We start from the raw sequence: 14,060 nt of genomic DNA, 5'->3' as shown, positions 1-14,060 counted from the left end.
TGGTTCCACAGTCTCCAATGTATAATCATCTTAGTCCATCTTTCATCCTTCTACCGTAGAGTGTGTTCGGCCAACTTCAATTTAAGCTTTGCTACTTGGGTAGAGACATCTTCCACTTTTGTTTTGTTACGGATCCATTTGTTTCTTTTCCTGTCTGATAGTTTAATGTTCAGCATTTGTCTTTCCATGGATCTTTCTGTCTTTGCTATTTTTTCCATATTTTCTTTTGTAAACGTCCATGTCTGTGAGTAATATATTAGAACAGGGAGTATACATTGATTGAAGACTCTTGTTTTTAGGTATTGCGGGTATTTTCTGTTCTTTAGAATATAAGACAGTTTTCCGAATGATGCCCAGACCAATCTTATTCTTCTCTTTATTTCTTCAGTCTGATTTTCTTTATTTAATCTAGTGATTTGTCCTAGATATATTATATACTCTTTTACTTGTTCTATTCTTGTTTGTGCCACTGTAATTATTAGTTCTTCTTGTCGATTGGTCATGGTTTTTGTTTTACTATAATTTATCTTCAGTCCTACTTTGTCGATTCTCTATCTAGTTCTCCCATCATTCTTTGTAATCCTTCACTTCTTTCTGTTATTAATACAATATCATCAGCATATCGTAAGTGATTCAGATATTGCCCATTTAAGTTTATACTCAAGCCATCCCAGTTTAGTTGTTTGAACATATCTTCTAGCGCTTGGTTGAATAGCTTTGGGCGAGATGGTATCTCCTTGTCTTACTCCTCGGTTTATTTTAATAGGCTCCGTTTGTTTCATTAGCTTAATAGTTGTTGTTGCCTTCTTCTTCTTCTTCGTCTAGCCATTCGCGTCCACATCTGAACATAAGCCTCTTCAAGTCTTCCTTTCCATTGTTTTTTGTTGTACGCTACTATAATACTTGTAGCCAATTTTTCCCGGCAGTTCGTTTCAGATCATCTGTCCATCTCATAGCAGGTCTGCCTCTGGGTCTTTTGTGTTCGTTGTTGCCTTATTATATATATTTGTAATTAAGTCGGTATACCTGTAGTCTATTCTGTTGTTTTGTAGGGAATTATTTACTGCCCAGTGTTCCACACTATCAAATGCTTTTTCGAAGTCAACAAATGCCATGTATGGCGGGATATGATATTCATTAGCTTTTTCGATTAATATCTTTATCGTTAAAAGTTGGTCACTTGTACTGAAGCTCTTTCTAAATCCGGCCTGTTCTCTTGCCCGGTATCCATCTAATTTAGTTGTTAATCTGTTTGTTAATATCTTGGTTAATAGTTTGTACATCAAATTTGGTAAAGTTATGGGCCTGTAATTCTTTAGATCCTTTTTAGCTCCTTTCTTAAATCGTAACAATAATACTGCTTCGTTCCAAGTGTTGGTTATTTGTTTTTTCATTAATATTTTATTCATAAGTATGTACAAAACTTCTCTAGTTGTTTTCCCACCATTTTTTAGCATTTCTACAGTTATCCCTTCTTTTCCTGGCGATTTATTATTCTTCATCTCCTTGAGTGCTCTTTTTATCTCATTCTTACTGATTTCTGATTGTCAGTACCCGTCAGTTACAATTAATAATATATTTGAACGTATGTAGTTGATGACGGTACACGTTATATTACCGGGAGCATAACTCCGGTTCAAGCCCCAGATCTAACTGAATCTCGAATATATTCGTGTCCTTTTGATCTATATTATGTTTGTATACCTTTTTACTTTCATTTATATGTGAAGTTTAGATACGATATAGTAATATGTTCACTGCTTACTTGGCAGAAGTCACCGTGTCATCAAAACACACCTCGATGTGTGTACCCTACATTCGCGGTAAATAACTGAGCGTCTGTTTTGTTATTTAACATTCTATAAACAATATAGTAATTAATCGTATTTTAAAGGATTTTGGAATTATCTGAAATATTGTGAAGATACTTTACAACGGTAAAAAGGACAAACAGATTAAAATAATTGTGCCCAATCCATTATCTAAGGGCCGGTTGTTCGAACGCTAATCAACAATGATCATTATCAAATATTTAATTACTGTCACCAACTGTCAATGTCAACTTTGTTTGGGTCGCTAAAATCATAATTATTGATTACAATTATGAAATTACTTAATCAATTATCTTAATAATTGTTATGTTAATTGATTAACTAATCTCATAATTATAATCAATTATGTTTTCAGCAACCCAATAAAAGTTGACATTGACAGTTGGTGACAGTAATTAAATATTTGATAGTTATCATTGTTGATTAGCTTTCGAACAACCGGCCCTTAATCTATTTGTCCTGTGTACCATGGGTATTATTTGTATTATTATAATTTTTAAGTAAATATCTACGATATTCCGGGATGTGGTGGATAGCTTTCTTTTTTGACGAAATACCTCTGATGATCCTCTGAGACTAAAAGTACTCTGGAAAGATTTAATCAATAACTGTGCTCGATATCTGCATTTTAATGGTAAAAAGATTTAAAAAATAATAAAAATTATTACGTATTACATTATAACGAGCGATACACGATTATTGGGATCAAAGCTATCCGTGCAAAAAATTACGTAGGTGTCTTGTTTTAATGTGAAAGACCGCAGGACTGTGACGTCACGGCCAACTGCGGCTATATTCAGTGTTGTTATGATCACTTTTCCAAACAAAGAATAAAGATTGAAAACACGTTGAAAAGATACCTAATCTCAAGACCTTTTAATCGGTTTAAATTTAAAATTTTGCTTTCTCTGCTACTTTTTATGTTCAATTATAGTGTTTTTTAAGTTGAAGTACGTACACTGACAAGTATCTGTCAAAGTTGACGTAAACTGGAAAGTACCTATATCTGAATTAATAATAGACATGCACTGTACTCGTAGTACTAGTACGTAGTACTAATACTCGTAGCTATCTCTGTCGTTCAGAGCCACCTATGGTGACAATAATTTTGAATCACACGTTATCATTTTGTTAAAGAAAGCATATCTTTAGGTATTATAAATGGTTAAAAATAAGTTTTTATCAATGTGCGAAATTTTAGTATGACGTACTTTTTACTCCAAAAATAAAATTATTATCTAATACTAAAAAGCAATAATAGAAATCATGAGAATTACCTATAGAATGTTTTATCACTATTATGTGATATTTTTTTAAATAAATGCGTAAAATAAATTGAAACTAACAGTGCTGATCTGATGATAATTGTAAGTGTAAATATACAGAGAATGTTGGTATTTTTATTATACTCATTTTCCTTTCTTCTCCTATCAATATCTCTTAATCTCTTTTTATCCATTAATACTCCAGTATATTAATCGTAATTCGACATTCTTTCTCGTTAGCCTTTTACTTGCTGTAGTCTTATTCAAATGTTTCTGTTCCTGACAAATCAAGGATTTTTGATCTGTTTTTAATCTGTTAAGAAAATTCGCCTATTGCCCACAAATGATTGAGCAGGATCTGAGAAGAGAGGGAAAGAGACACAATCACACGCTGCAACACTTTATTGTTCTAATAACAATTCTCTGATGTTGAAATCGCTCTCTAGCCTCTCGCCTTTGAAACTTTGAAACGATAACTCTTGACAGAAAAAGAATAAATCTTTATAAAAAAAGACGTTCGGAAACAACTCAGTACGTTTCGGCGCATGACACACACAAATTTAATGCATACGCATTTCAGTATCGTTTATTTTGCTATTTTGCCGCATACTAAGAAAGCCATTTTACAAACTACATCATTAATATACATATCTAGTAATATGTAGAGCTCGAGAAATATGCAAAATGCATATTAAGTGCATATTTGCATATTTTGGATAAATTTGATAAGTGCATATGCATTTATTAAAAGTGCATATTTTCAGATATATCATATTATTATGGACAAACATCTGAGGTCACAAGTAATGCAATTTAGCGAGGTAGGTATAAATATCCCTCGGAAATAGTTCTTATTGGTATTAGCATAATATGACAAAAACTTAGTTTTTGAGTTATTTATGAAAAACCGCTTTAAAACGTGCATTTTTTCAAGAAAAATAAAAATTTGGATCTTTGATAGCTCAAAAAGTATTGATTGATTTTAATAACTTTGTGGGGTTATTTTTAATAAAGTAATTTTCACCCAATTTCACCAAAAGGGGTGGCATCCACCCCCAGGGTAAAAGTGCAAGTTGGCATCATGTCTGTTATTTTTGTTTCTTGATGTATCCTCTAACCACTCACCAATTTTCTTGAAAATCGATGAAGGTTCACTGAAATCGATGGTAATAGTTGATTTTTACATTCAGTGGCTGCACTATAAAATATAGAACATAAATTGCAATTCAATAATCGAAATGCGCGTATTTTGCAAGCTCATATATTAGTAAACGATATGTAGTCGCAAAATAATTAATTTTATTTATTTTTAGTACAATTCTCACTTAAGCCAGAAAGATGGGGAGATTTTCTTTTAAAGGGGTTGTAACTCAATAATCGGAATGCACATATTTTAAGAGTTTGTTCTTCGAATTTATACGTTTTACGAATTATATCCGCGATACGATATATTTTAATTTTTCTCAACATGTTTCTCTTAAGTTGAATCAATAATTAAAGAGTTGTTTGGGGGTTAAGGGGATAAGCTCAAAAATCAAAACAATATCACTTAGAAAGCTCATAAATAGATCGTTATTCTGCCGCAAAGATCGATTTAATATCTTTATTTTTAAGTAGTCGGGGCGTCAGTCCCCCCCCCCCCACAAAAAATATTAAATTCCTGCCCAGTGTAACGAGGTCAAAATTTTTAATCTACGGTATATGAAATCTCATAAATAGCTTGTACTTTAGCGCTATTTGTTTTTTTAATTTCTACAAGGTGGAAGGCCAGTTCAACAGGGGTGAAGTAGAAAGAAGTTTTTCCTCGTATAAACAATTATTATCAGATATACGGCACAGTTTTTCTCTAGAATTTTAGAAAAATATTTAATCATATTATATAGTTTTAACTCTCATAATAATAATATTAATAATAAAGAATAAATGAACAAATGAATAGCTATTCATTTGGTATTGTTAAGTGGACAAAAACGGATATAGAACATCTTCAGCGAAAAGTACGAACACACCTCACAAAGGCACAAAAACACCACCCTAAAAGTGCAGTAGAACGAACGACATTACCCCGGTATTTAGGAGGAAGAGGACTTATGGATATAGGTGAGCAATTAGATAAACAGATTGCTAATTTAAGAACTTATTTTCAGATGCAGGCTGACACATCTAATCTACACCGCGCCATTTGCGCAGTAGATGACACAACACCGATCAAGCTGAGGGAACCAGAAATGCGCATAAACCACCTTACTAAGGACGAAAAACTGCGCATATGGATGGGCAAACCTCTGCACGGGCGACATCCCAATGAGGTCAGCCAAGACTATGTCGACAATACAGCGTCGAACTATTGGTTGACATCGGGTAAGATGTTCCCTGAAACAGAAGGTTCAATACTAGCCATTCAGGATCAGGTTATACCAACTAAAAATTACCTGAAACACATCGTCAAAGACCCTCAGATCCAGAACGACAAATGCCGATATGGATGCCGAACCCAAGAAACCATCCAACATCTTACAGGGGGCTGCCAGGCATTTGCTGCAACTGAATACAAGGAACGGCATGACGCAGTGGGAAAAATCCTTCATCAAGAGATAGCTATCAAGCTGGGACTTCTCCAAACATACCATCTCCCGTATTATCAATACGTCCCTGAGAGTATGCTTGAGGATGGCAACTACAAGCTATACTGGGACCGCACTGTGCTCACAGAACAAACAGTGGCACATAATAGACCAGATCTCGTACTAGTTAATAAATTAACAAGACAAACAACACTAATTGATGTGGCGATACCTAACAACAATAATCTACGTAGTAAATTTACTGAAAAGCTCGCCAAGTACAGAGATCTAGAAATTCAAATACGAAGGCAATGGAGAATGCAAAGTACCCAGACGATACCGATTATTATGTCTACTACTGGAGTCATTCCGAAGACCCTCCTCGAAAGCATAAAAAAGCTGGGTCTGAATGAACATCTTTATAAGACCATGCAGAAAGCTGTACTACTCGCGACGGCCAGGGCCAGATGCGTACGAAAATTTCTGGGAGATACACCTGCATTCCAAGTCACCTAGGGCTCGATAACACGGAAAGAGTCCCACCAGAGCTCAATCCTTTTGATACCGTAGGTATCTGGGATGAGTCAATTTTCCCCTTAGAGGGAGTGTGAGCCGTATGGCTAAATCTGGATAAAGAATAAATGAATATAATGATGTAGGTAATAGAAATTTCAATAAATATTTTTTGTGACTTTAGCATAAAATAAATTAAATACATTCAATACAAGGATTCCTGCGTTTTTTATTTATATGCATTAAATGCATAAAAGCATATTTCAGTGCATATTTCAACTGTTTTTTGTGCATATTTGCATGCATATTTTAGGGTTTTTAAGTGCATATTTCCCAAGCTCTAGTAATATGTAATACAGTAATACGTAACTACTGACACATAAGAACAAAATATGTATGTTTTCTTTAGGTATATTAATAAATAAATTAAGTACATACTGTGGTAATACCATTTCGTTTTCTTTTAACCTATCTTCTAAAAAGAGATTCGCCCATTTTGCGTCATGTAGTTCAGGATTGTTTTTAATTTTATTTAAGAATGCATTCTGCGCTGGTATAAGAGCTAAAAAAAAGAAAAAAAAAACAAATTTAAAGAAATGTACTATTTTTTATAAATTAATTGGAAAAGACAGTCATTTTAATAAATGACAGTCTTCCTCAGCTGATCTGCTGTTCACGTGGGCTCAAAATGGTCTGACTCAGCCATGTTGTCTTTATAAATTAATAAAAGAATTTAGATGTGATTCTATTCACTGTAAAGGGTTATTACCCTATATCTGTGGCTTTTGCCCAGTATTCATGTTTTTTGTTGTGTTGTTAAGCAATTGCTCTTCTATGAAGGTATTTTAAGAGGACGTAAATTTTTCACTCATTTTTTATATGAAAAAAATCTTATCTTAAATATGTCCTTTTAGGAAGCTCTGATGATGGCACGTTATGTGTTGAAAGTACTTAGCTGATATAAAATATATTTTTTACACACTATCAAAAGTTTTTTGAAAACATACACCTGTTTGCCGTTTTGACCTATTTTTTATAAAACTGTTTTGAAGCGAAAACTTTTTTAGCGACGTCGTGCACTTTTTGGATGGGGAAAAATCATCTAACTCGCGACAGATTTTACGGAGAGATAAATAACTCTTTCAGGGGCGACGTTACCCACAATGTACCACAAAAAAATTGACTGAAATGGGCAGTGGTAAAATTCCGTACCGCATTTACATTGATTTTCTCTTATCCTGTCCACTTAAGGTAAAATTTGCTGTAGCATTTCTGCCCCAGTTAATACTTATCATATACTGCTACTGGCATCTGTTTCTTTTTTGACGATATATACTCTTATCGTCTAGAGTACGCCGATGTATAAAATATGTTCTTATACCGCTTTTGACAGTATAAAACACCGAACAAAAATATTTTAACCTTAAATTGTTTTTAATAAATTTTTTGGTTCATCTTAGAGCGAGTACTTCATTACAATATTTATACCTAATAATATAAGACTAATAAATTAATATTAAATTTTACCATAGTACTTTCTATTAATAAATAAAATGATTCGTGAGAAATTACCTCTAAACATTCCAAAAACATTCAAAAAGGCACAACGTTTTTAATGTAAAACGACTGATAATTAATTTTATATAAATGCAAATAAATATGTAATTTAAAAATAATATGTAATTAATATTCACAAATAATTATTAATTGTATTTATTTCAAATCAATACTTATAATTTCAACGCAATTTAAGAAGTTTTCACTTCTCTCTGTTGGCACTGCTATATTAGTACCTACTCCCCCCGTGTGAAATTTTTTATTATTAATTCAAAATTTTATCATCGATTCGAATGTAATAATTTAAAGCATTCAACGGTAATTTAAATATATTTTCTGATGAATCCCTAATATTTCATTTTTCAACGAATACACCATTTCAAAAGATATCATACATTAAGGGGATAGGCGCAAAATTCCGGCTCCAATGCTTTTTAAATTTATTCTTTTTTTTTTCGAATTCCGAGAAAACTACTGTTTTCTCAGGATTCTAATGAGGAAACTAATGAGAAGTCTTTTTTATAAATTTAAACGCAGAATGAAAGATTATTACCGAGGGTCGAAAGTTCCTAAAAACTTCTATAATATTTATTTTAATAAGTTACAGGGGTGAAAAAAGGGAAAATTTAGTTTGACTTTTAATCTCAAATATCCCATTCAAAAGAAACTTTCTATTTATATTAAGGACTTTCGGCCATCGGTATTAATGTAATCTTTTATTCTGCGTTTAAATTTTTCAAAAATATTTATTAGGGTCATTCTGCTACTTTTCGACCAAAGTCGTGCGGGGGTGGTCCTCCGATTATCTTCAAATTTTAGTATGTTATAGTAGGTTATAAAAAAACACTGTTGCCAAATTTTCATATTTTTCCCCCTCTCCAAATCGGAGAACGAGCCATTTTTAGCTGAAAAAACGACCTTTTTTCATCGTTTTTTTACCTATTTTTAAAAATCTCTCAAAATTCGAGTTTTCAACATTTTCTTATTCTGCAAGTTGTTTTTTGTACGTCAAGTCGTCAGGTTTCAAACAAGAGTTATCAAATTCATATACAGTGTGTCAATAAAAAGTTAGCTTATTGTCGAAAATGTGATCTTTTTTGCAATTTTCGTGTCCATTAAAATAATCGTGAAACCTGCTTCTCTTATTTTTAACAAATTTTAACAATGCCATTTGATTCTAATAGAAACACCAATAATATTGGCCTTTTAGAAGTTTAAAAACCTTAAGGTCTGAAAAAACTACAGCCCATTTAATATTGCAAAAAATCGAAAAAACGCGTTTTTGCTCATTTTGACCCCCATTACAACTTCTGTGCAGAAAAATATTTTGCTTTCAGATTTTTAACATTTTTTGCTCAAGGCACTAATTTAAAGATTTTGACTATCTCGTTCATGGTATTTGATATTATGATAGAAATTTAAGGCAATGAAATTTTAAAAAAATCGAATAAACGCGTTTTTGCTAATATTGGCCCCTATTACAACTTTTTTGTAGAAACATATTTTCCTTTCAAACTTTCAGTATTTTTTGCTTTAAGTACCAATTTAAAAATTTTGCATATCCCGTTAATGGTATTTGATAATGAGATAGAAATTTAAGGCATTAAAATTTAATAAAAAATCGGAAAATTTCGTTTTTGCTAATATTGATCCCTATTACAACTTTTTTGTGGAAAAATATTTTGCGTTCAAACTTTCAGTATTTTCCGCTTAACCTTCCGATGACCAACCTTTTTTGTTACGCGGATGACCAACGGGTGTAAAAAATGACCCCAAGTCAAAAATGACAATTGACAAAAAAATGAAGTTGTTTTAAGAAATGTAACAATGTATTCCTAATTTTAATGTTACTATTGTATCAATAAATTATAAATAAACACTAGTAAAGTATACTTTTAATTACAACTGAACAAAAACAGGAATCATCATTCTGAACTTATAAGTAAAGAAATTTTAAAATATACACTGTTTTTCTGAAGCTATTTCCTTGTGGCATTTTTATGATTAACTATTTGTATGGGAAATAAGCCACAATTAAATTGAAAAAATAATTTTATTAACGTCTCTACGCCCAAATCGGGGGTCGTTGTCAAAATACAAAATACTACTAAAATAAACAAAAATGTTGTTGCTATGTAAAAAATTCTTCTAATAATTTTTTTAATCTGACTAATGTATATTGGCAATTCAGACATATATTATACATTTTAAAGTAAAATACTTTAAAATGATATTGCCAATATTTATGAGTTGCGTTCCTGGGACGACTTTACTAAAAGATAGTTCATTCGATTACATGAAATCAACCCCAACGCAAGAATATCCGTCACAAAAAAAATCATCATAACATGTGATCTGTCTTTAAAAAGACAACCAAATGCAACGATGACAGTAAAATTCTCGCGTTAGAGATTCCATAGTAAATCACAAGGGAAAACCAAGAAAAAAGTATATATACGAGTTAGTACATATTTTATATTTTAGTATTACTTATATATCTATGTATTATTAATATTATTTATAATTTAAACATGTTAGAGTCAGAAATTGTTATTCATTTTTTTGAGAGTAAATTAAATGTAAGACCAAATACTTACGATGTCGGGATAGTATCACGAGGTTTTTTTCTTGGTTTTCCCTTGTGATTTACTATGGAATCTCTAACGCGAGAATTTTACTGTCTTCGTTGCATTTGGTTGTCTTTTGAAAGACAGATCACATGCTATGATTTTTTTTGTGACGGATATTCTTAAGTTGGGGTTGATTTCATGTAATCGAATGAACTATCTTTTAGTAAAGTCGTCCCAGGAACGCAACTCCTAGATATTGGCAAAGTAAAAGACTTTAAAATTTATAATATGTCTGAATTGCCAATATAAATGAGTCGGATTAAATAAATTATTAGAAGAATTTTTTACTAAGCAACAACATTTTTGTTTATTTTAGTAGTATTTTGAAGTTTGACAACGACACCCAATTTGGGCGTCGAAACGTTAATAAAATTATGTTTTCAATTTAATTGTGGCTTATTTCCCATATAAATAGTTATTCATAAAAATGCCACAAGGAAATAGCTTCAGAACAACAGTAATTAGTGTATATTTTAAAATGTATTTAGTTTTAAGTTCCGAATGATGATTCCTGTTTTTGTTCAGTTGTAATTAAAAGTATGCTTTACTAATGTTTATTTATAATTTATTGATACAATAGTGACATTAAAATTACGAATACATTATTATATTTCTTAAAACAACTTCATTTTTTGTCAATTGTCATTTTTGACTTGAGGTCATTTTTTACCCCCGTTGGTCACCCGTGTAACAAAAAAAGGTTGGTCATCGGAAGGGTAAGCGGAAAATACTGAAAGTTTGAATGCAAAATATTTTTCCACAAAAAAGTTGTAAGAGGGATCAATATTAGCAAAAACGAAATTTTTCGATTTTTTTTAATTTTAATGCCTTAACTTTTCTATCTCATTATCAAATACCATTAACTTGATATGCAAAATCTTTAAATTGGTACTTAAATCAAAAAATACTGAAAGTTTGAAAGGAAAATATGTTTCTACAAAAAAGTTGTAATAGGGGTCAACATTAGCAAAAACGCGTTTATTCGATTTTTTAAAATTTCATTGCCTTAAATTTCTATCATAATATCAAATACCATGAACGAGATAGTCAAAATCTTTAAATTGGTGCCTTGAGCAAAAAATGTTGAAAATCTGAAAGCAAAATATTTTCCTGCACAGAAGTTGTAATGGGGGTCAAAATGAGCAAAAACGCGTTTTTTCGATTTTTTGCAATTTTAAATGGGCTGTAGTTTTCTCAGACCATAAGGTTTTTAAACTTCGAAAAGGCTAATATTAATGGTGATTCTATTAGAATCAAATGGCATTGTTAAAATTTGTTAAAAATAAGAGAAGCAGGTTTCACGATTATTTTAATGGACACGTAAATTGCAAAAAAGGTCACATTTTCGACAATAGGCTAACTTTTTATAGACACACTGTACATGAATTTGATAACTCTTGTTTGAAACCTGACAACTTAACGTACAAAATACAACTTGCAGAATAAGAAAATGTTGAAAACTCGAATTTTGAGAGATTTTTAAAAATAGGTAAAAAAACGATAAAAAAGGTCGTTTTTTCAGATAAAAAAGGCTCGTTCTCCGATTTGGAGAGGGGGAAAATGTGAAAATTTGGCAACAGTGTTTTTTATAACCTACTATAACATACTAAAATTTGAAGACAAACGGAGGACCACCCCCGCACGACTTTGGTCGAAAAGTAGCAGAATGGCCCATTAATATTTTCAGAATTAGACAGAAATGAACACCATATCCGTGGCAATATTTTCCAAATCGAACATTCGCTATCTTTTTCATACAACACACTCAATCGAAGAGAATGTGGTGACAAGACAGTTACAAACAAGGCTACTTATTTGGCACGGCTTCAGGAATATTTTGAGTAGTTTATTAAATAATATTGATAGTGTATTTGATAAATAATTGATGTGAAATTAATAAAAAGGTATTTATTATTTATGGAAGATCCAAGCAGAGAATACAACAGGACATATTTTTGTTGTTAAAGGAGTTCAAAATGTATCTAAGCGTTCCGTAGTAACAATGTATTATTAAAAAAAAATTACTTTATCACGTTTCCTCTTTTCTCGATTAAGTAATAGTTTTTATTGTATAGTATATAAATTATTATAACCACTGAATACATAGTTAGTGAATACATAGTTAGTACAAGAACATTCAAAAGCCATCTTTAAGTTAATGATGACAATTTTATTGTCAAAATAATGTTTATATCTTCATATCAGTGAGAATTTTATTGCACGTAATTTGCCGTGTAAAGAAAGAAAAAGTAGGGATAACCGTAAAATATTTGCGTCTACGGTCTTAGGTATTTTGAAAAATTTAAACGCAGAATTAAAGTCCCTGAAAACCTCTATAATCTATAACAGGGGTCGGCAACCTGCGGCCCGCGGGCCGCATGCGGCCCTTTGCAACTTTTTGTGCGGCGCGCCAAAGCACTAATACAATTTTAGGAAAAATCAACAAATTTATGAAAAATAATAAATTAAAGACAGAAACACAACAGACGATTAAGAACAGAAGTTGCATGGACCGAAATTCACCAGAATATAAGAAACTTAATAAGGCAATAAGAAAAAGAATAAGACAAGACATTAGTGACAACACCGAACAAATCGAAAATATTATAGAGAAAAACAAGAGTTTGAAAGTGATAAAAACCCTAAATAAGTAGTAAAGACCTACAACAAATATATCAAAAAAAAGATAAAAATGGAATCACTAAAACGGCAAAAATAAGATAATAAAAAATATTGTTGAATATTACTATTTATACAGAATTACACTCATTCATCGTAGCAAAACCAGAAAACCACGGTATGGAAATATTAAATGTAAGATCTGAAATACTACCAAAATTACTAACGAGGAAGTTATAAATGTCTTAAAACAGATGAAAAATGAATATACAGAGTGAGTCTTATATATGGAACACCTCAATTGTATCAGAAACGGCTTGTACGATTTTTATAAATTTTGCTGTGTAAAGGTCTTGTGATACGGCCGATATTATGGTGGTATTTAGGTACATTGTTATCAGATCTTCCGTTTTTCTGAAAATCTAATGAACTTTCTTATTTAAAATAGGACACCCTGTATATTTTTTGCGTTTTTGAAGTCCTTAAAAAAACTGATTATTTTTTATGTAATATTTCCTATACCTAAATGCGCCAATTTCGGAGTTCTTGCTACATTTATTTAGCAAAAAATGTTCTTTAAAATTTCTTCTCTAAAGTTATAAACAATTTAATTCTGAAAACAACGAACGTTTTTGTAGGTTTGAATGCTTTTGGGTTATTATAAACAATTTAATACTGAAAACAACGAAAAATGAGGATACTTCTATCAGCTCCCCATGAGAATTTTTGGCATGTTTTATTCTAAAATTATTATTTTTTAAGAAGAGTGTAAATGAATTGCTTATGAGAGAACGGGCGATCATGCTGCATTAACAATTAAAAAACAATCTTTTAAAATGAAATAAGCCCAAACTGCGTATAGTAAGGTTTGAACTTGAATTTAGGTTGTAATTACAAAAGTAATTTTTTTACTTGGGATTTTTAGGCTTGATAACCGTCATTTTTCGTTTTTTTAGTATAAAATTGTTAATAACTATTCAAAAACGATCGACTTTAGAGAAAAATTACAAGGGACCTTTTTTATTTAAAATGATCCAAAGAACCTAAAATAATGTCTGATCGGGCCGAGAAAATTGATTT

The 14,060-nt window shown here is 31.3% G+C and overlaps 1 protein-coding gene across 3 annotated transcripts in view; it reads right to left on the bottom strand.

Moving 5' to 3' along the window:
* LOC126880497 (60 kDa lysophospholipase) overlaps positions 1–14,060 on the bottom strand; it is an 84,134-nt gene that overhangs the window by 39,786 nt on the left and 30,288 nt on the right. For all 3 annotated transcript variants that reach the window (XM_050644376.1, XM_050644375.1, XM_050644377.1), the window contains exon 2: positions 6,613–6,736. In XM_050644376.1, the coding sequence (XP_050500333.1) occupies positions 6,613–6,736 (124 nt within the window). The remainder of the gene's footprint in view (positions 1–6,612; positions 6,737–14,060) is intronic.

This window comes from Diabrotica virgifera, chromosome 2, assembly GCF_917563875.1.
Source record: "Diabrotica virgifera virgifera chromosome 2, PGI_DIABVI_V3a".
NCBI classification, from domain to species: domain Eukaryota; kingdom Metazoa; phylum Arthropoda; class Insecta; order Coleoptera; family Chrysomelidae; genus Diabrotica; species Diabrotica virgifera.
Note: the sequence above shows the minus strand (reverse complement) of the source record. Positions and strands in the feature narration are given on the sequence as shown.